This window comes from Monodelphis domestica, chromosome 1 (genome assembly GCF_027887165.1).
Source record: "Monodelphis domestica isolate mMonDom1 chromosome 1, mMonDom1.pri, whole genome shotgun sequence".
NCBI lineage: Eukaryota > Metazoa > Chordata > Mammalia > Didelphimorphia > Didelphidae > Monodelphis > Monodelphis domestica.
In genome coordinates, this window is record NC_077227.1 from 759,903,794 (window position 1) to 759,916,991 (window position 13,198).

At 39.6% G+C, this 13,198-nt stretch overlaps 1 protein-coding gene across 5 annotated transcripts in view; it reads left to right on the forward strand.

Moving 5' to 3' along the window:
- The window catches only part of LOC103096610 (zinc finger protein OZF-like), a 117,447-nt gene that overhangs the window by 60,032 nt on the left and 44,217 nt on the right, over positions 1–13,198 (forward strand). For 2 of the 5 annotated variants that reach the window (XM_056825083.1, XM_056825075.1), the window contains one exon: positions 2,951–9,109. The exons of 2 other annotated variants lie outside the window; for them this stretch is intronic. In XM_056825083.1, coding sequence (XP_056681061.1) covers positions 2,951–4,308 — 1,358 coding nt within the window. In that variant the 3' untranslated portion in view covers positions 4,309–9,109. Of the gene's footprint in view, positions 1–2,950; positions 9,110–13,198 lie in introns of those variants that run through there. One more of the 5 variants, XR_008918105.1, reaches the window with a different exon arrangement.

Consider the following 13,198-nt stretch of genomic DNA (forward strand, 5'->3'; position numbering starts at 1 on the left):
GGAGAACGACTTTTCCTCTGATTCTGAGACCAGAGAGGAAAAGAAGGGAGTTTAGCTGGGTGAGATGTGGAGGGTAAGAGAACTTTGCAGAAAGGTTCAGGTTTTGTTCAGCGAAATATGAGGCCATGGTCTGTGCTCAGAAGGTGAGGTAGGGGGTGGGAAGAAGCCATAAGAAAGACCAGAGAAGACCAGAGAAATATTCAGAAGGCTGCTGTGCTGGATGGCAAAAGGAATCCATTAGGGAGATGTTATAGGATTGCCTTGCCATTGTGAGGACCAAGTTAAGGTCAGAGAGCCTCAATGTAGGATGGATCCAGGCAGCTGGTTTCCTCATTTTCCATCTCTCCATTGAACTTCAGCCCATGAGCGGAAGTGCAGACTGCTACCTTCCTTGGAATCCATCCAAGGCTAAGCTTTCCCTATATCATCAGCCCAGGCCCTTTCCTGATCTCTGGAGCTCAGTCTTTGTCCTGTTCTTGGACAGTTAGGTGACCACAGCATCACACTTTAAGAAGATGAGAGCCTAGAGAGAGAAGCCTCTGGGATCTTCAGGATTGGGTCTGTTCTAGTTCCAATAGAGTTACTGTTGAATGCTGAGAAATAAGGGCAAGAGAGAGAAAGCAACACAGGTGAGGCCAGAGCATGCATTTGCCTTCTAGAAGGGAGACCAGAATGCAAGGATCCTGGTAGAGGCTGGGCCTGACATAATCCCTGGGCCCAGTCAGTAAACATGTATTAAATAATAAATATGTTCTAGGAAAAATTTTAAACCCTGAGCATACAAATGTAAATGTTAAATTAATAGTGGGATAATGATTATACAACTTATGTGGTCACCAGTAGTTATATCTTGAGTCAAAACTTATTTACAAATATTTACAAATGGAGAGGAAACAATAAAGAAGAGAAATATGATAGAGTTTAGAGAAAATACATGTAGTCGTCCTCAACCAGGAAGGCCAGTGCTGAGTAACCACCACAGATTCCTCCGCAATGGAAGTTAGTTTCTCCAGAAGTTAGGAAAGGGGTCAGCTCTTTAGTCATCCAATGAAGTAATCTAAGAGAAGAGACAGAGTTTCAGTAGAAACTGAGTTTCGGGCCCACAATCCAAGCTGTAGTCTCCATCAAATCTCCCTTGAAGACTATCCAAGACTATCTCCAGAAGACTATCTTCTCCAAGACAATCTTTTCCAAGACAATCTCCTCCAAAGGAGTTCAGTTTGGGGCTTGCTTTTATAGTGACTTCTTGTCCCTACCTTTCTTCATAGGAGCCAATCACAGTTTCCCATTTGTCTAGCACTGTCCAAGGGGCAGTGTCTGTGGGATTGACTTCTCTCACCTTCTGAAGGTTAAGATCTCATCGAAAATATTAATAGATTACTGGCTCATTCAATCAAAAAGATTCACAGTTTCCTGATTGATTGAATTTCTGAGGGTATGAATCCTCTAAATAAATTGCTTGCTGGCTTCTTACCTAGTACTCAGTAGGGTATTTAATCTTTTCTTGGTTCCACTTAAATTTAATTTAAATTTAAAAGTAGACTAAGGAGAGTTAATCCTGTCTTCAGTCTAATTTGGTACTAAGTATAGGTACTTAAGTTAGTTACTCTCAGGACTGATAATAGAGTAAAGAATTCCCTTACTCACAAAGAAAGGGAAATAGAAGTTTGGGTTGTTGTGGAGCTCACAATCTAGAACCCAGACATGGAGGTGGTTTAGAAAGAAGCAACAGATCCTGAATCTCACCCTGAGATGATCCAGGGAAAGGAGTGTTGGGGAAAGGAAATGCATTTGATTCAGCAGGGAAATCAGGAACTAGAGGATTAAAGAGAATGACAATGTAAGGAGAAAAGCAATGAATGGAAAAAACAATCCAAATTCTAATGATAAAGATAAACATCACCATTTGCATATGGCTCTTAGTATGTGTCATACACTATAATCTTTTTCTGACTAGATCCTCATAGGAACCGTAGGAGTCACTTGATATTATGTCCATGTTATAATTGAGGAGCCTGACACCAAAAGAGCTTCTTTGACTTACCCACCATTAAAAGTTCTAGCAAGTTTCTGAGATACAGGGAGAATGCATCACCACTTGTATTCTGATTTTTTAGATATGAAAATGCCAGCATCTATATAAAGTGGGAAATATGGAGAGAACTGTATGAGCTTTCCTGCTCATTTCATTACAAAAGGATCATGTACTCAGCTTACTGTATGAGACATTTTTAAACATGGGAAATGCCATATTTTTATTGAAATTGTATTTAAGGATTTTGAGTGAAAAGAGGCGTCTAAAGAAAAGTAATGGCTGCTTTGAAGGAGCAGGGAACATCAAAATCTCTTATTCCTTGGATAAATGCAAAAAAAAAGTGCTAAATTTCCTCATCTGATCTCAGATACTGGACCAAAAAATTAGATTGAAAGAAATCATGAAGGGAATTACCTAATGCTTACAGAGACGCAATTTGATAAAATAATAGGAACATTTAGTTTACATGCACACAGTGGTGTCATACCTATCAAGAGAGGATTGAATATAGAGACAGTGAAAATGAAAGCTAAAAGATTGAAAATGAATTATACTACAGAAAGCACACCCATTTGCAAGATTTGGCTTAGCTGCCAAGATTTTGGATTAAATCACTCATTCAGCATTTCTGACGTCATGGTATAAGTTAGGAATGTAATAAAGCTAATCTGTCCAAAATTCCAGATTTGTTATGAAGCCAATGAGATCACATGGGAGGCTCTTTGTTATTTAAATTGTTTTTTAGCTTTGAGGTAATGGCATTTTTCAAAGGATGGATTGTGCCTATTTAAGTTAGAAGTCTTTTATTCTTACCTGAGAGAATATAAAGCAGTCTATGTTCTGATCATGAAGGAAAGGAGATCACTTTATAGGTGTATATGTCACTATATGTGTATGTTTTGCTGTTTCTTTTAGGAGAGGTCAGATCTGAAATGAAGGTGAATGCAACAGAAGTGAATCTTCCTTTGGAAGAAATGGACTTACAAAGATTCGCGAGTGATGGTCTTGATAACTTTCCTTCCAGGAAGTTCTGTGTTGCACCTCAAAATTCATCTCATAATGAATATCAAAAAATGCACACTGAGGAAAAATCTATTGAAAGTAATCAGTGCAGGGAGACTTTTATGCACAGGGCCAGTCTCTTTGGACATCAGAGGCTGCACACTGGGGACAAGCCTTTTGAATGCAAGCAATGTGGAAAGACATTTAGTCGGAGCTGTGATCTTGCTGTACATCAGAGGGTGCACACTGGGGAGAAACCTTATGAATGCAAGCAATGTGGAAAGACATTCAGTCAGAGCTCTGGCCTTGCTTCTCATCAGAGGATGCACACTGGGGAGAAACCTTATGAATGCAAGCAATGTGGAAAGACATTCAGTCATAGCTCTGGTCTTGCTTATCATAAAAGGCTGCACACTGGGGAGAAACCTTTTGAATGCAAGAGATGTGGAAAGACATTCAGTCGGAGTTCTGATCTTGCTGTACATCAGAGGGTCCACACTGGGGAGAAACCTTATGAGTGCAAGGAATGTGGAAAGACATTCAGTCGGAGCTCTGGTGTTGCTTATCATCAGAGGGTCCACACTGGAGAGAAACCTTTTGAGTGCAAGCAATGTTCGAAGACATTCAGTCATAGCTCTGGTCTTGCTGTACATCAGAGGAAGCACACTGGGGAGAAACCTTATGAATGCAAACAATGTGGAAAGACATTCAGTCGGAGCTCTGATTTTGCTATACATCAGAGGATGCACACTGGGGAGAAACCGTATGAATGCAAGCAGTGTGGAAAGATGTTCAGTCATAGCTCTAGTCTTGTTGTACATCAGAGGATGCATACTGGGGAGAAACCTTATGAATGCAAGCAATGTGGAAGGACATTCAGTCATAGCTCTGGTTTTGCTTATCATCAGAGGGTCCACACTGGGGAGAAACCTTATGAGTGCAAGCAATGTGGGAAGACATTCAGCCAGAGCTGTGATCTTGCTTATCATCAGAGAGTGCACACTGGGGAGAAACCTTATAAATGCAAACTGTGTGATAAGACATTCATTCAGAGGTCTGGTCTTGCTTATCATCAGAGGATACACACTGGGGAGAAACCTTATGAATGCAAGCAATGTGGAAAGACATTCAGATGGAGCTCTGGTCTTGCTGTACATCAGAGGATGCACACTGGGGAGAAGCCTTATGAGTGCAAGGAATGTGGAAAGACATTCAGTCATAGCTCTGGTCTTGCTTATCATCAGAGGATGCACAGTGGGGTGAAACCTTAATAATGCAAGCAATGTGGAAAGACTTTCAGTCAGACCTCTTATCTTTCTGTTGTGTGAAAACACTCTCCCATTTCTGTGGCATCTTACCTAGTGTGAGCCTAAACTTGAATCAGGCAAGAATTGTGTGATGGAAATCATTGAGTTAGGATAGAGTGGCCACAATAGAGAAATCATGAGATTTTTTCAGGTTGATGTCCCCTGTATAGCCCCCTGGCCTGTCCCCCTGGGTGGCCAAATCTAAATAGAAAGTCATGGTTGACTCCTGAGATGAGATTTGTGGGTCAGTGGGCAGAGAATAGGTTTGATCAACTGAGGCAATAGCAGATATATAAGCTCTTTTCTTTCAGTTTTGTTGCTGGCTAAACTTCCCTGTGAGCATGGCTAGGGCACCTTAATGGTGGCCACAGGACAATAAGCTAAAAGGAGTAATGAGGAAAGTATAGCTCTCCTATTTTTCTATTCCCCCTACTACCTTAGATTAAATAAAGTTAGGTTAGAGCCACTCTTATTATCTTTCCTCTTATACTATACACCACAGAAACCAGGCATTCAATACATTGAGCTCTCACCTTGCTAAGAATCAGACAATTCACTCTCTTATGTCATAAGCTCCACTAAGATTAGTGTAAACATTAAAGATATTAAAGCACATAAGTATAAATACAAAGTGCATTTAAGAAATAATAAAATAGGTTCAAAAGTGGTCATCAAAATTAGATCACTCAGTTGAGAGTGCCTGACTCAAATAAGATCCCAAACCCTGCATTCATTTTATATTTTTATTATTCCTAGCTATAAAAGCTGACCTGATTGGGTTTAGATTATTGGTCTGATAGTTGAGTGCTGAATGAACTGTGATGTGCGCCATATCTCTAAAGTGAGATAAATTGAAGACAACTCCACATGCTTTGACCCTGCCCAGAGTCATAGAGATAATGAGGCCTCCAGGGAGGGATCATCAGTGCCTCTTCACTGATATCTCCTTGTATTTTTGGCTGGAGGGTCCAGGCTAAAACTGAATGGTCATGAGGTTTTCTCAGTAAGCAAAAACAAAACTCCCAGGAGGGGAGTTAACACTGACCACTTTTATAGTAGCTTTTACCTTGGGACAGAGTATGTGGGTAGAACAGAGAATGAAGGTCAGAGCTAGAGGGGGCCAGAGACACCAGTTAATTCAGCCACCTCATTATTCAGAGGAGAAAAGAAACCTGAAGAGGTACTGGCTTTTATAAAAATTAAATTCTAGGAGGAGCGGGAGCAAGGGATAAGAGTAAACGAGAGAACTCATGAACTCTGGATGCTGGCCAAATTTATGTCTTAGTTTCCTCAAATGAACATGTCCTTTCCCATCTGCACACCTTTGCCCAAACTTTATCCCATGCCTCGAACACAGCTTTCTCACCTTGAGCTCTTAGAACCTGTATGCAAAATATAGGATTATTTTATTATCCAATTCAACCACTACCTACTAGAGGAAATCTTTCAGGATCCCTGCTCTCTTTATTTCTATATTCTTTCCTCTGGGAAATTTGCTTGTACTTACTTTGTTTAGAGTTTGCCTTTATGCAGCACTTTTCTTTGAGAACACTCAATGCTGCATTTTTATGGTTTTAAATCTCTACTCCCAGCATTCTCACCTGTTCCTCCCTCTCTTTCTGTCTCCATCTCTCACGCTCTGTTCCTCTCAGTCTCTTCTCTGCCTCTGTGTGTTTAGGGGTCTCTTCCACCAACTCGGTCTCTTTTCCGAACAGTGAAATGGTTGGTTTAGTTATTATTATTTAGCCCCCTCTATAGTTAGTGACATACTTTATGCACTTAACATGGGAGTGTGTGGATTACTTGAGAAAATAATTAAGTAATTGAATTAACTGATATTCAATGAAACTGACTTCCACATCTTAAAAAGAAAAAACTTTCAGAACATTCATCGGAATTGATCATTCTCACTAGAAGTTCAAGGGTTTCAGATTCACTGAAAATAAGAACACAAGCAACAACAAATCACTCAAACACCAGGAGTGTGGGATGGCAGTGGAGGTAGGTATTTTGCAATCTGATGATGATTCTTATGAATAATATATTAATGTAGACTTTAGCTAATGGGATATCTTTGAATAAATGCCTGCTTTTCTCCAGTGATAACTGCCCTTTCCCCAGTCTTTAGAAGCCCAATATTTGTATTCCCCCCCCCCCCCCCCCACAACAAATTAGCAATGGATAGCAGGATTTTAAAAAATCTCCTATTCTTGCTCTTCTTCCAAGTTCCAAAAATGGAAACTTCCCTCTCAAATAGACAATCCCTCAGGCTACCAGATTCTGTGGGTGTTGGAAAATCCATTTAATTCATTTGTAGCAAGACTTTCTCAATTCTTGGCATTGGTTTCCATTCTTTCTTTTGCAGTCTAGTGGGACTCTTGGGGGTTTTAAATGAGCTTTAAATCATTTGACTTCCCCATAACAACAGCTGTTAAAATCTGTGCAAATGCAAATTTTAGTCACATATAAACACTATATAAATATGATACTATTTTATTATATTCATCTTGCAAAATAAATTAAAAAGAAACCAATCATACACATGCATTCATACACTCTTCTGCAACCATAAAGTTTAAGTCTTTAAAGAACCACCAAAACTTGAAGCAACCAGTTAAATCTGATGAAATTTGTGAAAGACCAGATGTTCTATAATATTGATTCAGCAAAAATACAAATACTTCCTCATTATTGTCTAAAAATAAAGCCAGATCAAATTGCTGACTTGTCCCAAGTAACTTGCACAGGAATACAAACACTTATTAAATAAAGGAATCTGTATCAGTTCTTTTCAGTACCAATTAATTAGTTTACATTTTTTTTTCTGTATCTTAAAGACGCAAGGAAATAAAAACAACTTTTGAGGAAATTACTTTCATTTGCTAAACCTCAATAGTTATTAGCTATAATACTTAGAAAATGATGCTTATTCTAGCTGTTGTCTAGAGTGCAGAAGTACCTTTAAAACTACATTTCTAAGAAAATAAAAATATCATCCCAAAGTAGGCATCCCAAGTAGCACCAAATATTTATGTTTCAAATGAATATATAGCTATACTCAGAGTACCAGCTATCCCAGTTTTTCCAAAGAAAACTCAAATTTTGACTGAGTGGACACAAGGAGTAATGGTTCAATGCCAACAAGATAGACTGTCTTCAGTGGATTGGTCTAAGAATCTTGAGGTATTGGGGTTTTTTTCTTGGCTTTTTATTATTTTTATTAATAATTTAGAAAAAAGATGCGGAGTGTGAATGTGTTACCCCCTTAGGTGATATGGGATGGGAAATTTAATGCATAATAAATGCATGAGTCAATATCCAAAATAATTTTGAAAGCTTTTGTTTTTAATTTAAGGATTTAATTTTTAATCTAAGAAGACAATATCGAATGGGGCTAAATAGAAAGTGTAATATCTAGTGCAAAAAAGAAATTTACCACCATCAGATTGCATAGGCATGAATGGAAAGGAGTTGTTTGGAAAAAATACATATTTTGTGTGTGAGAGGGTATCTCAATGTGAATGAAGTGTGATGTGGAGCCCAAAACGTTATTATGATCTTGACTTCCATTTCGAGAGTACAGCTGCCAGGAATAACAAGGTCATACATAGCCCCACACTTCAGGTATTTGGAGGACTTCCATATGGTAGAAAAATTTGATTTCTTCCACTTATTTCCAAAAGGGAAAAAAATGGGATCAATTGGCAGAAGTTACCAAGAGACCAATTTGAAGCTGATGATAGGGAAAAAGAAAGACAACAAGAAAGAGCAAGAATAAAACTCATGAACAATTAGAGCCTTCCAAGGATGGAATGAGCTGCTTCTGGAGCTAGAAAGTCTTCAAGCAGATGCTAGAAAACCAAATGATGGGTGCTGATACTTGGGGTTCCTTTTTCATCTAAATTAGGCTATGTTGGCCTTTTTTGGAGCTGTGAGAAATTTGATGATTGTAGTTCAACAGTATTTGTTCTGTAAATATGTGTGCATATGTATGTGTATCCCATTTAAAAGCTTTAATATCCTTCTTCCTCATCTCTCCTTCCTGGATTTCCAGGCTCCCTTTGAGTCCTAAAAAAATACCACTTTTACTACATTTATCCAATTATTTTTAACTCTAGTGTCTTCTTCTCTTTATTATTCATCATTTTTCCTGTCTACAATCTGTATACATTTGCTTGTTATCTCCTCCATTAGATTGTGAACTCCTTGAGAGAAAAGATGATTTGTTTTTTTGTTTGTTCGTTTTGTTTGGTTTTAACCTTTTTTTATATCTCCAGGCATTAGCACCTGTACCTGGTACACATTATATACTTAATAAATGTCTATTGCCTGCCTGCCTGATAGCAATAAAAATTAGCAGCAATTATATAGTACTTTGCCAAACAGTTTACAAATATTATCTTATTTTATTCATACAACAATTCTGGAAGGCATATGTTACTATTATTCCCATTTTATAGATGAGGAAACTGAGGGAAACACAGGTGATATGCTTTAACCAGGATCATACGAGTAGTTAAAATTTTAATTTAAAAGATAACTGGACTCTTCTTGGTGCCCAAGTCCATCACTCCATCCACTTGTGCCTCCTATCATTATTCTGAGAAGGGATCTATTGGCTTCAACAGATCAACAAATAAATGCTTGGCACAAAGAAAGTCTAGAAACTCTTATATGTATATGTACGTTGACTTATATGCCTACCAAGTTCCCTTCGAAATCTCAGATTTTGTATCAATAAATTACATGTCAAAAATTGTGAAAATCACCGTCCATATTGTCTCTTTGATCTTCACAATAACCCCCAGAGAAGGACACCCTTTTGGTTCATCTGGCTAGTATGAGAAGTGACATTCAGTACTTAATGCCTGCCTGGTGTCAAGCCCAGACTTCTATGCACCATGCCACGTTATCCTCAGACTTATAGAACCTTCTATGTCTACAATTCAAAAACTTATCTAGCTGCTCCCTTCCCTCCTTACACTGCAGACAGATAGGTAGCAGAGACTCATGTTTTCATAATGAAACCAAGGCTTTTTTTTACATTTCACCTTTGAATAGCTTCATCTTTTGAGACTAAGATACATTTTTCTGTATTATTTCTTCACCAGGTGCCCATATTCCAATGGAAGGTCCCAAGTTACAAGGCCCCTTTTCATGTTCCCTGGCCATTCTTAGCAGAAGAGACCAAATAGCTTTTCTCATCTTCACTTGATAGCCTCATAAAACCATCAAGACCTCATTATTCCTGCCTATTGTTGAGAATACCATTTCCTCCTTAAAAGGCAACTCTTTAAACTGGAGCCATAATCTCCAAAGAATCTTTCCATAGATGTTCATCAAGTCTCAGGACCGAAGGTGGAAGCCCAGAGAAGTGCATTTCTCCATCCAAGGTTGCACAGCAGGGACAAAGTTAGCCTTGAATTCTGCCATCAGACCCTAAAAAAATATGTTTTTGCTTGTTTCTTTTTCCCACTTCAGTAAGCTCTTAAGATCTGAGTTTCTCACAAAACAAGACTAGTAGGTGGATAGAGTTACCATGGCAGAGTAGAAGAAAACTCAGTCCACTGAAATCCTCTCAAAAATCCCTTAAAATAATGCTTCAAAATGAATTCTGTGAGAGAGTCAACAAAGGGACAAAGTAAAGCAATTTTTCTTCAGAAAACAATTTTGAAGGGAGTCTGAAATCCTCTACTACTGCAGGTTCTGAACGTGGGCCCAAGCCTGCAAGACCCTGAGACCCTGCCAAAGCCAACAGTAGTGCAATCCCACACACCTCTTAAAATCTGAAATCTGCACTGAGGTCCCAAGCCGCAGTGCAGGACAGAAGGACGTTCTGAGCCCTTGCCCAAGCCCAAACACATCCCAAAGTTCCACCTCAAGGCAGTCTGCAGGACAGATGGCTCATATAAGCCTAGAGTAAGGTCTAGAGCTACTACCCAAACTGTGAAGGTTGGATGTAGCGATCTCCTGATTGTAACAATGAAGATACTTAGCTCTTCCTTTGTTGTGAAGCTAGAATTGTAAGCTACAATCTATTTTTAGATTTTAACTACAAAAAGGTGTTAAGTATCCACAAAAGGTGAACTTGACAAAAGAGGATTTAAGTAACCCATAGATAAAATCTAACCAAGGAAGGTGAGAACTAAAGAATTGGCAGTCCTGGAGAAAAGTGTCTGCTGTGATTGGTAGATGTGAAAATTTAGAGGAGGTGACGCAAGAGAGAAAGGTCTTTAAATAGGAGGGAAAAGACTGAAGAAGACAGTCGGTCACCGGGGCTTGGAGTGAAGGATCAGTCACTCGGAGCTGAAAGGAAGACAGTCATTTGGAGATTTGGGCTCTGACTCATTGTGGTATATGATAGTGATGGATACTCTAAGAAAGTCTTAAGGGCAAGATGGCTGCCCTCAGGCCTGGAGCTCTGAGAAATGCAAATCTGACTTCCTTGAGCTTAACACAACTGTGAGTGTATTCAAGTGAATAGTGGGATTGGCTGAGGAAGGGAGGGCTAAGGATGTTCCCTAACATCATCAGATCTATCTTTCCTGCAAAGACCTCTTCAGCCGCCAACAAAGTCGGAGCCACTCCCTCTCTGGCTAATTACCCCAAATTCCGGGCTGACTGTCCTCATTGGAGCCTCCCCCCCCCCCCCCCCCCCCCACCAAATTAGCCTTTGACAAGATGGCAGATCAAGTATACAGACCAGGAGTTGGTGCCAGAGATAACTCTGGAGCTCAGATTCATCAAGATGGTGGTTTATCTTCCAAGCAGGTCAATATATGGCGGTGCCCAGATGAGGAAATGCTGGCAGGAACAATATTAGACCAGACAGGATCGAACCAATTATGTAGGACAAACTGAAGTAGGATCGGAGAAGAGGCAGCTCAGGAGCTCTGTACTCTCCCACAGCTTCTCCCAGGCTCTTCTCAGAGGCTGGCAGTTGTCAGCTACCTCAGAACCCTCTTAGCATTCCAAGACTCTCTCCTGCACAGTCCATCCAACCTCCTCTGTCTTTATCCTGAAACGGTGCATTTTCCCCAAATTCATGCATTTCTTCCTTTCACCAGGGAGGAGGGATTCCTTTAGCTTTCCTTCATCTCCCTCACTTTGAATCAGGTTAGACCGCTTTTAGGAGGTGGTGCTGGAAGTGAATTTAAAGGAAGACGGGGGTTGTCTAGGCAGAAGTCAGGAGACAATACATTGAGGGAGTCAGAAATGCATTCAAATGAAGAGATAGGAATAATCATGTGCATGATGGTAGAGTATTGAGATTAGTCATTCTTGAAGCTCTATGTAAATACTGAATGTTATGATGGTGTTAAAGATGCACTGTGTGTTTTAGCAACATTTACGGGTTAGAAAATGGCAGGAGAACCTCTGATCCATGCCCCATGACCACCATAACCAGCCAGCCCATTTCCTCACCATGACATTTTCAATGAAATTTCCCACCTGTAATGTCCCTGAACAACTTACAGGGATCCAGGAGAAAAAAACACCATTCATAAGCAAAGGATAAACTATGGGAGTGGAAACACCAAGAAAAAGCAACTGCCTGAATACAGAGGTTGAGGGGACATGACAGAGGATAGACTCTAAATGAACACTCTAATGCAAATACTATCAACAAAGCAATGGGTTCAAATCAAGAAAACATCTAATGCCCAGTGGACTTACACGTCGGCTATGGGGGGTGGGGGGGAGGAAAAGAAAATGATCTATGTCTTTAACGAATAATGCTTGGAAATGATCAAATAAAATATATTTTAAAAAAAAGAATATAAAATAAAAAAAAAAGAAATTTCCCACCACTCTTCAGCACAAATTCTCCTGTCCAGCCAATCAGCTCTCTCTAAGCATATGACGTATAGGCACTTTGGATATAATTAAAATGAGTTTGAGACTGACTTAACCTAAGACTATCAGTTTATTATTTGGCAAAGATTAGAACTAATGAAGTAGAAGGACAGAGGCACTCCCAATGACCAGACCTTGAATGCCCCTTGAGTTGTAGAAGTTAATTATTTAGGCCCTCCCTTGAGCATCCCAAGTCACCTCTAACTGGGAAATAAAGTCCAGCAAGCAATCTACCTCTCCCCATCCACAGGAGAGGAAAAAGACCCCTTAACTCACTTTTCTATTAACCAAATTCTGTCAAAATGGATGACATTCATTGGAACTCCTAAGAACCAAGAAAATGTTAAAACAAAAAACAAAAAAAGTAGTCTGGATGGAGTCTGTGCTACAAAACCCTGGTACATTGGTTCTATCTAATATCTAGAAACTAATTGGAGCCATTCGAATCCAGGGCCCTGGCATGAGTTCATACATTTTGTGAAAAATCAATTCTCCCACATTAGTATAACCTGATTTTATTCCTTTCTCCTGCATTGGCTCAGCATGGATGGGAGGGATAAAAAGGAGTCCCGTGAGTTTACTTTCTATCATCTTAAGTCTCTTAGCCAAGTCATCTTCCAAGGGAGACAACTGAGTCCAGTCAGGGAGAGGGATTTCCTTCCATTCCCACAGTTGTTTAGTTCCAGAATTGGATCTCAAGTCCATGAATTTTGGATTCCTAATTCATGTCCCTCCCACCACTGCATTCCCCTCCTTGATTCCATATTCACAAGACTCTCCTTTCCTTCCTCCATAGTCAGCTAGCAAAGCTGGCTACTTGCCTTGCTGAAATCTGTATTTAATAATCATTTGTTGAAATAAGGTCATTTCCTTTGTAAAAACGAAGTCATGCAGAGGATCATGGAACAGTAAAGAGGGCCTGTTTGTTTCCTCACCTGAACACTAAGAAACTTGGGCTTGTTGCTTTTTAGGACCCCTCCTGGCCCAAACCCAGAAC